At 51.1% G+C, this 17,155-nt stretch overlaps 10 protein-coding genes across 10 annotated transcripts; 5 read left to right on the top strand and 5 right to left on the bottom strand.

Annotated features, from left to right (window-relative positions):
- Window positions 1-102: 102 nt before the first annotated feature.
- N7515_002241 (PIG-F family protein) lies at window positions 103-1,093 on the top strand (the record flags this gene model as incomplete). Its single annotated transcript, XM_056662985.1, has 3 exons — window positions 103-522; window positions 596-882; window positions 937-1,093. Coding segments are annotated over 3 exons (864 nt in total), but the record flags the coding sequence as incomplete, so codon positions are not given.
- Window positions 1,094-1,268: 175 nt separating this feature from the next.
- Window positions 1,269-2,090, bottom strand: N7515_002242 (enoyl-CoA hydratase/isomerase family protein; the record flags this gene model as incomplete). The annotated part of the gene is made up of 1 exon (XM_056662986.1): window positions 1,269-2,090. One exon carries the CDS (start codon window positions 2,088-2,090, stop codon window positions 1,269-1,271), a length of 822 nt encoding a protein of 273 aa, XP_056525099.1.
- Window positions 2,091-2,336: 246 nt separating this feature from the next.
- Window positions 2,337-4,266, top strand: N7515_002243 (transcription factor domain-containing protein; the record flags this gene model as incomplete). Its single annotated transcript, XM_056662987.1, is given in 4 exon segments — window positions 2,337-2,383; window positions 2,435-2,984; window positions 2,996-3,229; window positions 3,286-4,266. The coding sequence occupies 4 exon segments, from the start codon at window positions 2,337-2,339 to the stop codon at window positions 4,264-4,266; spliced, it is 1,812 nt and encodes a 603-aa protein (XP_056525100.1).
- Window positions 4,267-4,541: 275 nt separating this feature from the next.
- On the bottom strand, window positions 4,542-6,603 carry N7515_002244 (putative acyl-CoA dehydrogenase; the record flags this gene model as incomplete). The annotated part of the gene is made up of 4 exons (XM_056662988.1): window positions 4,542-6,057; window positions 6,114-6,176; window positions 6,233-6,449; window positions 6,498-6,603. The coding sequence occupies 4 exons, from the start codon at window positions 6,601-6,603 to the stop codon at window positions 4,542-4,544; spliced, it is 1,902 nt and encodes a 633-aa protein (XP_056525101.1).
- Window positions 6,604-7,085: 482 nt separating this feature from the next.
- N7515_002245 (glycoside hydrolase family 18 protein) lies at window positions 7,086-8,073 on the bottom strand (the record flags this gene model as incomplete). The annotated part of the gene is made up of 2 exons (XM_056662989.1): window positions 7,086-7,732; window positions 7,803-8,073. 2 exons carry the CDS (start codon window positions 8,071-8,073, stop codon window positions 7,086-7,088), a joined length of 918 nt encoding a protein of 305 aa, XP_056525102.1.
- A 1,940-nt stretch (window positions 8,074-10,013) lies between these two features.
- On the bottom strand, window positions 10,014-10,436 carry N7515_002246 (tautomerase family protein; the record flags this gene model as incomplete). Its single annotated transcript, XM_056662990.1, has 1 exon — window positions 10,014-10,436. The coding sequence occupies one exon, from the start codon at window positions 10,434-10,436 to the stop codon at window positions 10,014-10,016; it is 423 nt and encodes a 140-aa protein (XP_056525103.1).
- A 656-nt stretch (window positions 10,437-11,092) lies between these two features.
- N7515_002247 (NAD-dependent epimerase/dehydratase) lies at window positions 11,093-12,137 on the top strand (the record flags this gene model as incomplete). The annotated part of the gene is made up of 2 exons (XM_056662991.1): window positions 11,093-11,507; window positions 11,572-12,137. The coding sequence occupies 2 exons, from the start codon at window positions 11,093-11,095 to the stop codon at window positions 12,135-12,137; spliced, it is 981 nt and encodes a 326-aa protein (XP_056525104.1).
- Window positions 12,138-12,602: 465 nt separating this feature from the next.
- Window positions 12,603-13,367, top strand: yth1 (cleavage polyadenylation factor RNA-binding subunit YTH1; the record flags this gene model as incomplete). Its single annotated transcript, XM_056662992.1, has 1 exon — window positions 12,603-13,367. One exon carries the CDS (start codon window positions 12,603-12,605, stop codon window positions 13,365-13,367), a length of 765 nt encoding a protein of 254 aa, XP_056525105.1.
- Window positions 13,368-14,444: 1,077 nt separating this feature from the next.
- Window positions 14,445-15,224, top strand: pst2 (putative NADH-quinone oxidoreductase Pst2; the record flags this gene model as incomplete). The annotated part of the gene is made up of 4 exons (XM_056662993.1): window positions 14,445-14,471; window positions 14,527-14,612; window positions 14,677-15,073; window positions 15,129-15,224. The coding sequence occupies 4 exons, from the start codon at window positions 14,445-14,447 to the stop codon at window positions 15,222-15,224; spliced, it is 606 nt and encodes a 201-aa protein (XP_056525106.1).
- Window positions 15,225-16,653: 1,429 nt separating this feature from the next.
- On the bottom strand, window positions 16,654-17,136 carry N7515_002250 (Chromatin remodeling complex subunit (Chd3); the record flags this gene model as incomplete). Its single annotated transcript, XM_056662994.1, has 1 exon — window positions 16,654-17,136. One exon carries the CDS (start codon window positions 17,134-17,136, stop codon window positions 16,654-16,656), a length of 483 nt encoding a protein of 160 aa, XP_056525107.1.
- Window positions 17,137-17,155: the final 19 nt, after the last annotated feature.

Raw genomic sequence — 17,155 nt, forward strand, 5'->3', positions numbered from 1 at the left:
CACCAATCACGATCGAACGATCATCCCCATCAAAGACCCTCCCATTCCCACCTCGGACCAGCCGGAGCTGCTCAGGGTCTGTTTTCTTCAGAAAACTGACAGCTCGAAGCCGCAATGGCCCCAGACACCTCTTCCGTGCCAGGGAGTCCTTCCTCACCGCAATCCCCCGTCGAGAAACCGTCCGCTCCGCCCATCAACATCCTCCCCTCGCCAACAGCCCGCATCTACTCATTTGCGCACCCAGCACTCCTTCTGGCATTGGGCGCTACTCGTTTCGAAGCCTTAGTGGCTGATCCCACCAAAGAGCTCCTAGCCACCTTACCATGGCTCACACTTATACAACTCTCCTACGTGATTCTTTGTCTTCCGCCCGCTGGCTCGACGACAGAGACAGGCGCGTCCACAGCGGATAACAAGTCAAGCCCTCGGACGCCTGGGCTAGGTGGTGCCGCGCGCCATGGAAAACATGGAAAGCGGAAGCAGCATGCCAACAGCTGGGCATGTATTTGGTCCCGATCACTAGTACGAGATACCCTGTCCAATTGAGTGTTGGCTCCGCGGCATTGAACGCTGACACGAATTGTTCTTTTTTTAGCCGGCTTTCCTATCGCTCTCCCTGACCTTCGCCCTGGCCACACCGGTTCTGACCGTTCTCCTGGTTCTATTCGGCGCACCGCTGACAACGCATAATTTCGAGACCATCCTGTGTGCGGCTCACATGGCCGTTCTGTCTGCGACTGCCCTGGTTTATGTCCATGGGGTGGATCGTGCCGTGTGGAATGAGGTTTGGGGTATCAATCGTCCCGCCGATGCGGTTTGGGGTGGCGCGCTCGGCACGGGCTTGGGAGCTTGGTTTGGTGCCATTCCCATTCCTCTTGACTGGTGAGTTATACATGGATGCTATGCCTCTGATATCACCGCTAACACTCTGTGAAGGGACCGACCTTGGCAGGCATTCCCAATTACGATTCTTGTTGGAGCTTATATTGGCTTTGCTGTTGGCTCTTTGCTTTCTCGTACTCCGTTGGTGTTTGGCAAGCGGGTCCAATTCACCTCCGAGGACGTCAGCGAGACTGAAAAGAAGACGAACTGAAAGCGTTGTCGTGGCGATTTGTCATATTTGCGCCACGTGTCTACCCTTGAATACATTTCGCCAGGCTTGTATTAGTATAAAAGGCTCTCCTCGACTGCTGCCACCATTTCTAGGGCTAGACGTCTCAAAATTTAATTTGTTAATGCAAACATCTTGTTCAGCAAGCCAGCTTGCTTTACAGCTTGCTATGATCCTTAAAGCTGCCATGCCTCCCTAAACCTTTGCTAAACTTAGCGGCACCTGCAATAGCTTCCTTTGAGATCACCCTGCTCCCAACGTCAAACTCGTGGGCCATGGCATCCTGGAACGAAGATGCCTCATAAGCACTGTAATAGCATGACTGGCGGTCTGTGTTGAGGCAAAGTTCAGGGAACGTAATGAGCTGTCTTGCAATCGCGATGGCCTCCTTGACCGAATCCCCTTTAGGAACCACCCGGCTGGCGAGTCCCATATTAAGTGCCTCCTGGGCGCTCACAGGCCGACCGGTCAAAATCATATCCAGGGCACGACCCAGTCCGACAATGGCTTGCAATCGGACAGTTCCTCCATCAATCAGAGGTACACCCCACCGCCGACAAAAGACGCCGAAGACTGCGTCTTCTTCAACCACGCGCATGTCTGCAAGCAAACTCAGCTCCAAGCCTCCTGCCACGGCATATCCAGCGATAGCACATATGACGGGTTTTTTGATAGTAAGTCTGGAGGGACCCATTGGCCCTAAGTTCCGACCGTTCACAGGCTGGAGGTTTTCGCCAGGTTCGTCATTACCGGCCTTAGCAACGGCATGGAGATCGGCTCCAGCGCAAAAGCTACTCCCGGTGCCTGTCAGAACGCACACTTTCTGTTTCGGGTCTTCCTCAAAGAGGAGAATGGCTTCGTAGAGCGCTTTCGCAGTCAAGGGGTCGACGGCATTCTTCCTATGAGGGCGATTGATGGCGATGACCGAGATGCCGGGATAAGATGAAACATCGGTTGTGACTCGATGAGGTTCTTCCATGTTCCAAGGTGTGTAGTTGGTTGATTCAATTGCTGGTCGTAAGGTCTTTTATAGACTTGCGACATGCCTCGGCTAAACCCCACTCTTCACCTCTCCTCCAACCACCCCTGCCAGTCAGATCGACGCTGTCGGGCATAGCGCCATGTCGTCGGCATGTATAATCTGTCATAAACGAAAGGTGCCGAATATTCCCCTGCTTCATGACCAATTGCTGATTCTTTTAGGTGAAATGCGACTTTGCGACGCATGACCCTTGCACCAACTGCAAAAAGTCCGAGGTGGAGTGCAAGTAAGTAAACTACTGTGTACATGAAATCTCCTCGTTTCTAAATTGACTCTCGCAGGCCATACACGAGAAAACGCAAGCGCTTCACCAACAGCCTGTCTCCAGGGCGAAATGTGACGGGTTCTGCATCTTTGAGTCAGACACCTCGGAGTTCGCAGGTTCCCGCCGAGTTGGAGATTCAGCCACAGCGGAACTCTTTCAGCGTGCCTCACAGAGGAAACGGACCAGAAGCTAACGTTGGTCTGCCTGCGAGTAATGGCGAACCTTTCATCAAGGAAGAGAGCTATCGCGGGCGCGACGAATATGTCGGCGGCAGCGTCCCATTCGATGAAAATATGGTCAAGCCCGGTCGCGAAACCACGTACACGAACCCCAAAGAATCAGTAGCTGATTTGCAAATGCTTCGCGACCAAGGCGTCTTCGAATTACCTCCAATATCGGTACAAAAAGAGCTAATCGCGAGTTTCAACACGCATTGTGCGCCTTGGACCCCCGTTGTGGATCCGAAATGGCTGGATGAGAGTGCGCCATCGATGCTGCTTCTGCAGGCGATTTTTCTCGCTGGGAGCAGAGTTTCAAAAGCTCATCTCGATTATGGCTCTAGCGAGGTGTTTTATAGACGAGCGAAACTGCTTTTTTCTTCGGTGGTTGCGACAATCCTTTGATTTCGATTGTCGCCGCTTGCCTCCTGCATTGGTATAACCCTGTCGGGCCTGAGGATGTGTCTACCGATACCAGTGGCTTTTGGATTCGCACGGCTGGAGCAATGGCCTTTCAGATTGGGCTACACAAGGAGCCATCACCACATGCTCGAGATCGTGGGCTGAGGAGAAGACTGTGGTGGTCTCTGGTGGTAAGTACCCATCCAGTCCATAGCCTACGAAAGTCATCACAACCTAACCCTTCCAGGTCCGCGACAATATAATTTCCGTTGGGGTTGGCCGACCAAGGACCATCAATCTGCGTGACAGCAATGTCCTTCCACCATCAATGAGCGATTTCCCCGTGAAGAACTTCAAATCCCGGTTGTTCCTAGCCTATTGCACGATATCGCAGCTTCTGGGAGACACAGTAGAGTCCCATCTGCGACAAGAAATCTCCCTCCAAAGGAAAATCGATCTTGAAAATGCCGTCTACAGATGGGCAAAACAAGTCATTCCCAAACTCCAATCATCTGTCGCCGAGCAAGAAGATGCGCCCATCTGTACCCTCCAAATCCGGCAGATGCTGATCATGTATTTCGTCGTGATCACCATTCTCCATCGTTCCCCCACGCCAGGCAGCGTACCACCCGCAGCATCGCTGGTCGCCTCTTCCTTTATCGCCGGGATCTACGAAGAATTCCTGCTTCGAGATGAGCTCAGATACTTAGGGCCCGTCTTTGCATTCTATCCACTCTGTGCTGGAGTCTCACTCCTTTCCAGCTGTCGCTATGCACATCTGCAGAGCACCGCCGAGCACGAAATAACAGTTATGAAGCTCTCTTTACAAAAACTGTCTGAAAGATGGCTCTCGGCCGTCGGACCTTTGCGTGCCTTGAATAACTTGACTGAGAAAGTTCGTGAGCAGGGTCACTTTGAGGAGCCACCGCCCACGCTTGACTCGGATGTAGCGTCCTTCTTTGAAGGATTTGACTCCAAACTGTGCAAGCAATGGCAGACTTTTGGTCAGTCACCTGAGACTCCCAGTGCAAACACAGGTATCGCACCTACTTGTACCTTGACGGATATTCATGATCCCAATGATGGGCTGGGGACGATCGATGGCCCAGCGGGGCAATCGATAGATGCTTATGACTTTACCTCGCTTGATGTCAGTTTGGATCCTTTCAGCAATAATTGGGAAGGGGCTGGGTTTGATTGGAGTGGCTCCTGGCTACTTAATATATGATTGTCGGATGCATCGGTGTTAGGGCAGAGGTCGTCAGTGGTTATCAGGTCTTGTTTCGTTCTTTCTCTATGTCTAAGTATAAAATTATTCCTCTTGTCACTCTCAAAATACGTACCCAAGGGGCCCGGACTATACAAGGCAAGGTAATATCTTTGAACTGCAAATAGTTGCTCTCATTCCCTAGTATAGGACTTCGGAAATAGGAACATACTGTTGCGAGTCACGACCTCAAGAATAGCTTTCATTCATGTCTCGTCATTATCTCAATACTAGCTTCAGAGCTTTGAACCGGCCTTTTGCAAGGACCGATGACCAGAAGCGCGCTTCTCCGGCAGATCAACACCCCAAGCAATACGGCAATCCCACTGCAAATGCTCCTCTCCACCAGATGTAGCGCCCGCCTTATCCTTCACCGAAAGGATATCATGGAACACCTGGTCCCCGACACCACCCTCAATACTCAGCACCCAGCGACGAGCGATCTCAGCAGTCACAGGATCATCGTCACGCTCAGCATCCAGGGCCAAAAGAGCACCGCACAGAATCCAAGCTAAAGTGAACATAAAGCGACGGCCATCAGCAACAGTCGAGGCAGGATCTTGAGCCACGAAACGAGCACGCAGAGCATCCCACGAATCACCCAGAGCTGTCCGCAGAGACGCGTTCTTGATCAAACCGAGGGTGCGGTCTAGCCATTTTCTGAAGACCTTCAGATTGTCGTTCTTGAGAAGGTAGCGCACGAATTCACTAGCCAGCACGTTGGTTGTACCTTCCCAGATGGAATTGACTGCGTTGTTGCGCATGATGCGGGAGATGTTAAACTCGGGCTCGTCGGCCTCGTCCATATACCCGACTCCACCCATCGACTCCTGGCATTCCTGGATTCCCAAAGTAGCCATCTTACTGATGACAGCCTTGGCAGTCGCGGTCAAGGCACGGAAAATCACCTCGGCTTCCCGGCCGATCTGGGGTAGATGCGCGAGATTCTTGGATGACGGTTTCTTATCCTCGACAAGGCCGAACAGCGCAACGGTAAACCACGCAAGGCTTGAAGCGCCCCGATGCTTCACTTCCAAGTCTGCGAGGAGTCGCAGGTGCATGGGAATGAGCCAGAGTGGCTCGCCGACAGTAGTGCGTGCCTTGGCGAAGCTCTTCGTGATGCTGATAGCGCGGCGCCAGCCGCCGAGCGAGCCGATGAATGTATGCAGACGGGTGACGTTGAGCAAAGGCGCGATGGTAACGATGCCCTGATCTAACTCACCAACGAGATGCGCTCGCATATCCTTCACTTCTAACTCGGCTGTCGGTAGTTCTTTGGTACCGAGCTTATTCTTCAGGCGGTGGATTCTCACGCCGTTTGATACGACTCTAGAAGTCCCGTCCGGGCCCACCACGGTTCGTCGCAGTGGCGCAAGGAAGGTGCTGAGTTTGCCGGAGGGCGTTTTCGCGAGCAGAAGTGCGAGGTTGGCATCTGTGGCTGAGGAGAAGAACTTGAATCCGCTGATGAGGTAGTCACCTTCACCCAGAGCATCGACGCCTGAGGGATTAGCTAGTGGTGAGTATGTGGCCCAGGTTTCGGTGTTTTGGACATCGCTGCCACCGGCTCTTTCGGTCATCCACTGGCCCGAGGTCCAGTGATCGTCCTTCTCGGAGATCAGGCCCTGGAAGGCAGTCTGGAACGGATGTGTCGGTGGGAGCTTGCCGATTCTCGATGAGAGAATAAACGCAGCACCATCCGTCATGCTAATGGGGCAGGAATAGAGGCCAGAAGAAGGACCATACAAATAGTTTCTGCACTCATAACATCAGTAATAGCGCAGGACCGCCCAGCGTGCAAAATTACTTACAGCGCATACTGAACCGTTCTCCGATCAACTCCCAAACTGTGATCATAGCCCGCTGAGACGATTCTGGTCAAATCAAGTCAGATCACGGTCATTTCATAAAGGCAATCTGAAAAGTTCACCTATTCCGAGCACCCCATTTTCCTAGCTGTTTCCAGCCCTCAGTGGTGACCAAGCGATCATAATCATACCGCTTGCCCCATACGTTGTGGCTCTTCACATATGGCACATTACGTTCAGCATCGCCACTCCATTCACGGATCTGCTCTGAAACGGCCTCGGCACCAAGCTGAGTGAGGTGTGGTTGTACAGATTTCAATGTAGCGGATGGTAGGTACCCTGAATCGCGGTTAGAATATATGATTGCAATATTGAGGCAATACTCACATGCCAGGGTCCGCTCAAGGCTGGGGTCTGAGGTGTAGGTGTTCTCCAGAGGTCCAGGCTCGGTGATAGACCCGGTATCTACGGTAGCGGGCTGTGGATTGGACATGTTGGATTCCGGTAATGAAGATTAGTTCAGTATCGAATTCTCCAATTTCCAGTAGGATTTGGAACGAATTAAGAATTTTAGAACTTGAAAATGCGGGGGGAAGCTTAAATCAAAATAGACCTGAGGGCTGGGGACTGGGGTTCGACCCGTAGCCCGTAGACCTCGGCGTTCCGAGGTCTATCTTATGATCGTCCAGAGCTCACAAGCGGGTACAAGCGGGGCACTTGCCAGTTGCCACCTTTTCCGATTTGCTGTATGAACACAATTGTCATTTACCTATGCTGAATCTCATGGATTTTGATAAATGATACGTCGATTGTCCAAGCGAATGTGCGGACGGTCATTGAAGGAACTATATCCATGAGGTAACAGTGTGATCGTCTTCCAGGCTGCTCTAGACAAGGTATCGGCAGGTTCCGACATGACAAGAATCAGTTCTTTTATTTTTCTCCTATGGTTTCAAAACACACAGCTCATCCTTTTTACATATCATGCAGCGTATTATATCCTGTTTCCACCAGGCTCCGTGGTCCTCGGGCATCTGAACAAACATGCCAGTAGAACAAACCACCGAGTTTGGCCGATGTCACGAATTCAGCCTTTTGTTTCACAGTTTCTGGGGTGTCATATGTGACAAACCCGCCATCGGCCCCAACGCAGAACGCAGCGCCAATGTTCCTGTCGTGGTACTCTTGTGTCCCCGGTCGGGGCAGATCACGATAGTCAAAGACACCGTCCTCGCCGCCGTGCCCAGTGTACCGCTGACCAGGGCCATTGCTCCCCAGGAACGATCGACCATAGACTGGGACACCAAGTATAACTTTTCGCGGAGCAACTCCTTGTCCAGTCACGTAAGAAACCGCAGAATCACCGGATACCCCTGAGCCATAGAGCTGCGCTTGATGGCCAGTCTCAGATTCCCATGGCCCAGCGAAATCGTACGTCATCAGGTTAATCATGTCCAGATACTCTTGCGCGGCGGCGAGATCAATGTTCTTCAGCGCCCACTGGCCAGCAGGAAGGGCGGTAGTCAGGACGTATCGTGGTGCAGGTAGCACCTCCCGCAAACGGGCTAGGAGACGAACGTAGTCCTTGCCCTGCTTGGAATCCGACGGGTGCTCCCAGTCAACTGCGTCAGAGATAGTAAGCTATATGTCCCATCTCCCATGGTCATGTTATGAACTCCAATATGGCCTTACCGTCGATCCCATCAATGCCAAATTCATCCACCAGTTGGCGCGCGGTCCGAACGAAAGTATCCAGACGAGAGCGACTGTGGGCTACAGCAGCAAAGTTCTCGCTGCCCTTTCCGCCACCGCCAACAGAGAGAATGACTCTCATTTTAGAGTACTGTTGCTTCAATTGGGCAAAGGCTCGAAGGCAGCCCTCTGCGCCGTCCACGGGCATCTGGGTATCGGCCCACTCATCACTCAGCTGATATGCCGCATCAGTAAACACTGTTGCTGACATGTTGAAAAGGCTTTCATGTTCCAGATTGACCTACATAGACAGTTCCATCTTCCTTCACCCTACAAGATTCAAATTTGTGATTAGCCATCTATACGAGTGCGGCCTTTATATGGCGGTGATTGGGTCTGTTTACCAGGCAAATGCGTAAAACACATGTGAAATGAAGCCCAATCTCAAGGACGAGGGAGGCTCTTTCCGATATATCCTCCAATTCGGATAGTAGGCCGCGTTTGTGTACAAAGGCACTTCATATGAGACGTGGGACTCGGCCGCGGGGTCATGATCCGCTCCCCGCCGGCGGAAGAGCCTGGAAGCTGAGAACATTCTCAAGTAAGAAATGCAGGTATTCAGCACCGATAGACGTGAAAGAAAGACAGTGGAGTCGAAGAAGTTTCGACGCAAAAGTACCCAAAAAGAAAGAGACGAGATTGATTGAAATTGGTTGGAAAGTGCCCTGACTCAATGCCGTGTTGTTGCCTTTTCTGGAATACGTCACGTGGATCGCCCGTCGCTCTTCTTTGCCCCTTACTTCGTTGCACTTGTGTATCACCAATTCACCATGCAGTTTGCAAACGTAAATCTCAGGTCACTTCAGTAAGCTGCTTGGCATGAATGGTCGATCACGGCCAATGAGATACGAAAGTGACCTTAGATGTGGGGAATGTAGACTGCATATGCACAGCATGTTCAGGGTACAAACGTCCATGTTTGCGCATGCGGGGTAAGCCCCCTCGGCTGCCTAACGCTGGCCTTCGGAGCCGGGAGTACCTACCGAGTATGTACACAGAGTACTCTTGTCTCTTACTGCCATAATTGGGTTCGGGTTGCCCTGATCAGACATCCGGTGAGATCTGAACAGCTGATGCAATCGCGAGCAAATCCGACCAGGTAGAATTTGCAACTCATGCACGATTGTGGACCGTACTGCACCGGGAGTGCACCCCGTTAACGTTTTTGGGAAGAGTCACGCCTAACGGCGCCAGATCGGCGAAAGAGACTAGAGAGCATGACGGTTGATGATCTCGCCAAGCTGCAAGCATGACTCGAGACAATGCGGATGCAGCATCAAGCTCGTATCAAGATAGCCCGACGAGCAATTGACTCTTGTTATGAGCTATTGGCTAGGCAGAAGTCAGGGGCAGTGCATGGATGGGTGCATGTTTGTCAGTTGACTAGTGTTAGTAGTTAGCTTTGATGACCAAAATCTCGACCAGGGGTTGATTCGTCGAGTAAGAGCTTATGTGACGAGGCTAGTGAATTATAGACAGGGTTGTGACCCCCACGGCTCTCTGCTATTCTGGGCTGTTCCCACAGTGTGCCTAGAATGCTTGCTGCATTTAGCTGATGTACCATTAGGTTGATTCCATGGCATAACTAAAGTATTCCACAGGTTACTTTGGACTCGAGAAGCAGAGAACGAGAAAGGATGGAACTGTTTGTGATCACTCTTAGGTACTGGGCAAACTGACCTGTTAGGCTGTCAAACTCCTGCAGTCCTCAATCTTATGTCTTCACGAAGTTGCATATCCATTCTGAAGCTTTAGGGATTTTCTCAACTATCTAAAAGCCTTTCGGCTCGTCTGCCGTTTGTACCCGCTCACGCAGTTGTGTCTGCCCGTTCCAGAGATATTTACAGCGAACGTCTTGTCCTGGGTGAGACTCCGTACCTCCAGCCTTTGCTACACTGAGTTATTTGCTTCTAGATTATTGTCCCTGAGGTCGGAAAAAGCAGTTGTAAGGCAACATAGCCCGAACGTAGCTTGATAGGAGGTATGCTATATTACGACTGTGTATAGATCAATCTCAAACTGCAACGACTATTGATAACGACTACAAATGAGGCGTGGCATGCGGCGTTATGTACAGTATCAAAGACAAACTCTGAAGAATGGATAGTGGAGTTCCTATGCTTGATTGGAAGTCCATAAATCCAGGTGGAATTAGTACTCCACGGCCTTGTTCAGTTCAACCCATTTCTTCTCGCCCTCAGAGCCACCCGGCGGAGGAACCAGACCGTTGATTTTCCACAAGTCTCTCGATGTTTCCGCAATGAAATACTCCCAGTCCATTCCCTTTGATTGGAAAAACGGGGTGAGAAACTTGTCAATGGCAGTCATGAATCGCTGCTTTCTCTCGTCGTTTGGGAAGGCACGGGCAATATGGTAGATCGATATAGCTGCGAAGTTGGAATGAGGCTTGCCGCCGACGAAGACAGTATTGGGAGGACTTTCAACGAAGTGGACCTGGACATAGAATGCAGGTAGGCCGACGGAGACATAGTACTTTGTGATTGACTGGGCAAGCTGCTCTTTTTCGAGGTCCGTGATGGTGTTCGGACTGTGTTTGATATTCCAGACAGGCATTGTTGCGGTTTGGGTATTTTACGGCAAGTGGCGAGAAGTTCCAGTGTAGATTATGAGGGAATGTTGGTTGAATGAGTTGACAGACACTTCGCGGGATGTTATTCGGTTTTAAATACTATGTTGCAGATCACAAGGTTCTCGGTGATGAGTGATATTATGACATACTACTGTGTCACTTTCGACGAAGTGCATATGTGTCCCTTGAGTTTGTGGCACGAAGGAGCCGAAATCTCGAAGGAATGATTTGGAATGACAATATCTCGTACAGAACGGTTGGTCGGCTGGCAGCATAATGATTTTATGATCATTTCATCAACCTCGGGTGGCGACAACCCTTGGAATAGATCACCATATCATTATTTCCTCGGGCAAAGTCCACGCTCTGCAACAAATAATCAGATTATAACTAATCAGATCAAAGCTTACAAAGCTTGAATCTCCCGGCTATCAATCGATCCTATGTCGGAGATCGTTCGGTTCGGAGTATGTGAAGCCCGAACCTAGGGAAGTCCTTATCCCGTTCCTGACAAACGATCAACAGAAAATCAATTGAAAGTGTGCCGACGGCTTAGAAACCCGAGATCAATTCCCTCTATAAAAGCCATGGACTCCTTCAGTGAAAGAGGTCTCTCACCAACGAACAAATCTTCCACAATATGTCCAACCAATTGATCTTTATTACCGGAGCCACGGGCTTTATTGGCAGCGCAACTGCGCTGGCAGCTCTCAAGGCTGGATACCGTCTGCGAGTCTGTCTTCGCAAGCCCTCTGAGCAATTGGAGGCCTTGCTGTCAGAGTATATTAACCAAGTCGAGTTTGTTACTGTTCCAGATATCACAGCCGAGACGGCTTTCGACGGCAAGCTGGACGGTGTGGATTATGTGCTTCATCTTGCGTCTCCTCTTGCCCATGGAACGAACAAGGAAACCTACTTCACCCCAGCTGTGAAAGGCACCACTGCCGTGCTGAAAGCAGCCGCAAAGGTGTCGAGCATCAAGAAAGTTGTCATCACTTCATCGATTGCCGCCTTGATCCCGTTAACTGGAATCCCTGCCGGTGGTGTGATCAAAGGTACCGTATCCTCCCACATTTCGTCTCCCACTATCACAGAAGAAAGGCGTTAACAAGTTTCCAGAGGACAACGATTGGGACTTTTCGGTCGATGAACATGCAAATTTTGAGGACCCTGAAAACCCGGGCGCAACGCCAATGAAACTGTATAAGGCCTCTAAGCTTCTTGCGAATCAGGCGACTTGGGATTTCCGGGCAACAGCCAAGCCGCATTATGCTTTGGTGACACTGCACCCTGCATTCGTGTTTGGTCACAATAATGTGCAGACGTCCGCAGACGTGACCGGGACTAACCGTCTTCTATGGAATTTCATCATGAAAGGCGACCCTACTGTGAATATCGGAGGTGTGCATGTTCAAGATGTAGCCGATGCACAGATCAAAGCCTTGGATGCGAAAATCGTTGATGGCTCAAAGTATCTGCTGGCTGGACCAAAGATGACCGGCGCGAATATTGCGCCCATCGTCAAGAAGTTCTATCCAGATTCAGGTGCATTGGTCACCGAAGACATCCAGGGTGGAGGGTTCCCAACTGATACGACTAAGGCGGAGACAGAGCTTGGGATGCAATGGCGCTCGGTTGAGACTCTCGTGCGAGATGTGATGGACCAGCAACTTGGATTTCTGTAATTACTAAGCATATGCTTCAATGCACAGGATTCAATGTAACACTGTTTTCCTTTGATTGAAAAAATCGGTTTATCTTTATGTTCTTTTCAGCAATCAGCCTGTAGTAAATGTTGAAAAATGGGAAAGGGAGAACTGGTATCACAGTACTGTGTAGATGTCAAATGCAAACAAGCCAAACATCTGCCGACCGCCTGATTTCTAAGGCGAAGATGGGGGAACATCCTGGATAGCTCCGCCGCCTTCAACTAAGATTTCTACTCTCTACTCCGTATCCTAGCTCCCCTTCTTCTTGCCAATCTCACTGCAGACAGAGCACTAATCTTTGCATGCTGTCCTGTCTACGAAACTCGCCATCCCACTCTCAGAAGTGCGTGCACAATCGAATTCTCCCATCTGGTTGCGACGACTACGTATCTTCTTTACCTCGGACGCTTCGCCCAAGCTTCATCCCAGCTTCCTCAAATCATGGCTACCGATACCGCCCGAACAGCTGCAAATCTCCTCTCTGCTGAGCCGAATCGCGACCCCAGTTACAATGACTTTACTTTCACGCCTTTCTTACGCAAGAGCTTCGGCTTCGGACTCGCCAGCGATGTACCTGTCTGTAAAGCTTACAGTGAAGGGCACTGTCCGTTAGGGCCTGCCTGTCCCGATCGCCATCCTACCCCCTCCCGTGTCACCACCTCAACTACCACAGCATCTGGGATGGCACCATCTACCACGCACGGGTCGCTGGTCTGCAAACATTTTCTCAAGGGACTATGCAAGAAGGGATTGAAATGCGAATACCTCCACGAATACAACCTCCGACGAATGCCCGAGTGCCAGTCATTTTCGCGATCCGGATATTGCACCAATGGCGACGACTGCCTTTACCAGCACGTTCGCGAGGAGGCACGCCTGCCGCCTTGCGAGCATTACGACCGCGGATACTGTGAACTGGGACCACTTTGTGCAAAGCGACATGTGCGCCGGAAGCTATGCATGTTCTATCTGGCTGGGTTCTGTCCTGATGGAAAAGCATGCGCCAATGCTCATCCGCGCTGGAGTGATAACCTACCTCGGCCTACGATGCGCACCGAAAAGACGGAAGAGGAATTGGAGCAGGAACGGGCTCTCATTCGCGAAGAACAAGAGCGGGAGAAGGAGCGGGAAAGGGAATGGCGAAATGAACGTGGTCGGGGTGGTGGATTTGGCCGTGGTCGCTTCCGCGGGCGTGGAAGAGGTTAGGCCATTGCTTGGCCCAATATGTCTTTTGTTTCACTTTTTACGGCGACTGCATGGCATGGAGTGAGGTGTGAGTTAGGAAATGGGGCTTTGGTTTTTCTCATTATACCTGTGTACAGTTCTTTCGCTAGTCTCGCGATACCCCATCGATTTGATGATAATATCTACAAAACATCTTTTCTTTTCCTCATCTGATATTTCGAGTAAACATCTGCTTCCGATCTGGCCAATGGTGGGTAAGCTGGTGGGCACATTGTCTTAATTAACTTATGCAATCTATCAGTGCCTATCTAACTTCCGTTTTAGGGTGACAATGTTAAAGCTTCAGCCACTGGACCTCCACCCCCGCGGTCGGGAGTCAACCTTGGACCCGTAGATGTTATAAACATGGTCACTGACACCACCTGCGGGGTTCATCCGGGGTCATCCCCAGGGCTCAGTCGAACAGTCGTACTGCAACCGGAACAGAACATGAGCAAGACACTCATGTTGCTGTCAGAGGTCGTTGTGAAGACACGGGAAGGACGTTGTAGCGTGGAATTGGTTCATGACATCATGATTCATGATATGAGATTGAGCTGTCTACAAACATCGGTCAAACTCCTTCGAATGTCTCAGTCCTGCGCCTGACTAAAGCGCCTCATTTCATTTTAGTCAGGGGTTGTAATCGCCAGTTTGTAACTACTCCGTGGGGTTTTCTCTCTGCATAGTATTCGATGTAATTCGAGAATGCTCACTTCGCATGAGATTTCCATTTGTCAGTTCTCAGTAAGAATTCACTAAGCCTAGACCAGCGGCACGGATCTAAAGTGGGCCCCGATCGACCAATCATATGGTTGCCGTGAGCTCTGTCACGCTTGCTAAGCTCTTATTAAAACAACTCGGTACTTCGCACTACATAGTAATTACTATGTGGATTGAAGTACCACCACATTCTCCGCGGTGGAGTGTCCATGAGTATACGAAGTGATTGCATGTACCTGTGTAGTATCCCCGCCCTTGCTACTTAAACGAGCAGATTTCCCCTCCAACCTAGTATCTGCTCTCAATTCAACCCCTACAACACTCAAAACATTCACAATGGCTCCCAAAATCGCAATTGTCTACGTACGTGCTCTTCCCGCACTGCATTGCCATCGCATCTCACTAATCATGCCAACAGTACTCTATGTACGGCCACATCAAGGCCCTGGCCGAGGCCGAGAAGAAGGGCATTGAGGCCGCTGGTGGTCAAGCCGAGATCTTCCAGTCAGTCACACCATATTTGTTGCTGTCTGTCTCAAGTCCCTTTGCTTACCTTTTGAGTATCTAGGATTGCCGAGACCCTCAGCGAGGAAGTCCTGACCAAGATGCACGCTCCTGGCAAGGCTGACTACCCCATTGCTGAGCCCTCCGATCTCCTCGCCTTCGATGCTGTTCTGTTCGGTATCCCCACCCGTTACGGTAACTTCCCTGCCCAGTGGAAGACCTTCTGGGACAAGTCCGGTGGCATCTGGGCCTCAGGTGGTTTCTGGGGCAAGTACGCCGGTCTCTTCATTTCCACCGGTACCCAGGGTGGTGGTCAGGAGTCCACTGCTCTTGCCTCCATGAGCACCCTCGCTCACCACGGCTTCATCTACGTCCCTCTCGGCTACAAGACCGTCTTTGCCCAGCTGAGCAACCTGAACGAGGTCCACGGTGGTAGCCCCTGGGGTGCTGGTACCTTCGCTGTAAGTTGATTCGGTACTGTTTGATAAGTTTCTCTTACTGATCAATTGCCTACAGGGTGCCGACGGTTCCCGCCAGCCCTCTGCGATTGAGCTCGAGATTGCCACCGCTCAGGGTAAGGCTTTCTACGAGGCCGTTGCCAAGGTCCAGTGACTACATGATAGCTCCGAGTCGAAGCCTGAGACCTCGACTCCTGCTGCCAAGGAGCCTTCCAACGGGCAGCAGGCCGCTCAACAGCCGGCCAAGAAGGAGAAGAGCAATGAGGGCCCATGTGGTCTGCCTAAAAAGTGTATCATTCAATGATCGGGCCTCCGTCTCTTACTTCCCTTAGCGGCTGGCTGTTCTGCCTGAGGTGTTCTCTATGGCGTTTCGCTTTCTTATATATGACACAGATATCCCTTTCCATTTAAAGCCAGATAGTAATGAATAGCCTGGTGAATATATTACTTGATCCAGTCGCACCTATCCTGAATCTGATAATGCGTAGGTACTTGTTAACCTAGTCTTCATGTGAAGCGTGTACCTGTAAGTGTTAACTATACAAATGGTGGACAGGACATGAGTACAGTACCGATGTTCTGTCCCACTTTTGTCGGAGTAATAATTTAGTCCCTGCACCTTTGCTGTTCGATCAAGCCACTGACATGGATGAGAAGCCGTCCTTTTCTTCGCCCCTTGCTCTGGCACAGGCCGGGCAGGAACCTGGTGATGGAATTTGTAGACAGATGATGTATGAGTACTATGAGGCATTTGTGTCACAATCTTGAATCTAGGAGACTACTAGGTTGGACTTGAGAGTCTTTCTCTTTGTTTAATGTGCGAAAGGGGATTTGAATATGGGAGTGAATTCAAACGAGAATTGTAATTGGAGCAAGACTGCAAAAATGGAGGAGTAGGTCTATTTACATTCGTCCGTACACCAGGCAGCGATCCTCCCGGTATGTATGGAAATATTAAAACAGTAGAAAATAGACCCGCAGAAGACACAGCTTAGGTTGATCTTCACTGGGCGAGCGATGTTCCTGCGAGAGTTGGCGCCTCGCTTGCAACCTCAGGCAGCCGCAGTCATCATGCACGAGCCACGCCTTGCAACAATCGGCTTGGCACGTTTGACCCCAAAGACAATGGAACGGTTGTTGGCTCGAGCTTCATCCCATGTCACAGATTCCTACGTTATCATGTTATGGCTGCAGGTAGACGGCCTGCGCTTGCTGGTAACTTTGGTCCTTGGAAAGCGGGTCCATTCATCCATGCACCTGCTCCGCCGACATATCGCAACATCCCCCGGCACCGGGAGCACATTCCATCAATCCACTGTTCCACGTACCCTGCTGACCGTTGGAATGAGACGGGTAGTGGGCGGCCGTCGAGTTCGACCAGGATCGACCCGTTGATAGTACTCCACTCGTCCCTCGTTGGGACTTGGGAGTCAAGTCACGAAGCGCCCCCTCCCCTCCCCTCCCCTCCCCCACCACAAAAGATCAGGAAGACGTCGTACCGAAGGACCCTCCGGAAGCATGTATCCGATGAACCTGGAGCTCCATGATCTGCCAAGCCCGCATACCCGAACCAGAACCCGGTTCTATTGCGATCTGACGTGTCCATCATCAATGGGAGGCTGCTCAGGCTCAGCTTCCTTGTCCTGGTTAGGTGAAGGACAGGACGGTCGACCGGATTGCAACTCCCAACCACGAGATTTGCTGCACGGACTCTCTGTGACCGCAGTGGCGGGGTTGATGCCAACACCACCGGACCGGATCGAAAGCATGAAGGCAAAGTAAGGCGAATCTGACGCGTTGAATTTATGGATCTGCTGCTGCTTGCCTCCCGACGCCAGCATGCCATCCGGGCGACGGTACCGAAGTCCAGTGCCAATGAGGAAATCTTCAGCTATGTCAAGGTTCTCCAAAGACTGAAAAGCAGGAGCTATTCCTTGACCCAACAGCAGCAAGAGACGCCAGATAGATAGGCGTGTAAGTTGCTGTGCCAAGCGAGTGACCTCGGCCTCGATATGGCCCTCGTTGCCAACCTCGCCCTTCTCATTGGCGGCGAGGACGTCAGTCATCTCTATTTTGATGAGGCGG

The sequence above is a fragment of the Penicillium bovifimosum genome (assembly GCF_028826915.1).
Source record: "Penicillium bovifimosum strain IBT 22155 chromosome Unknown utg000002l_segment0_segment0, whole genome shotgun sequence".
NCBI classification, from domain to species: Eukaryota; Fungi; Ascomycota; class Eurotiomycetes; order Eurotiales; family Aspergillaceae; genus Penicillium; species Penicillium bovifimosum.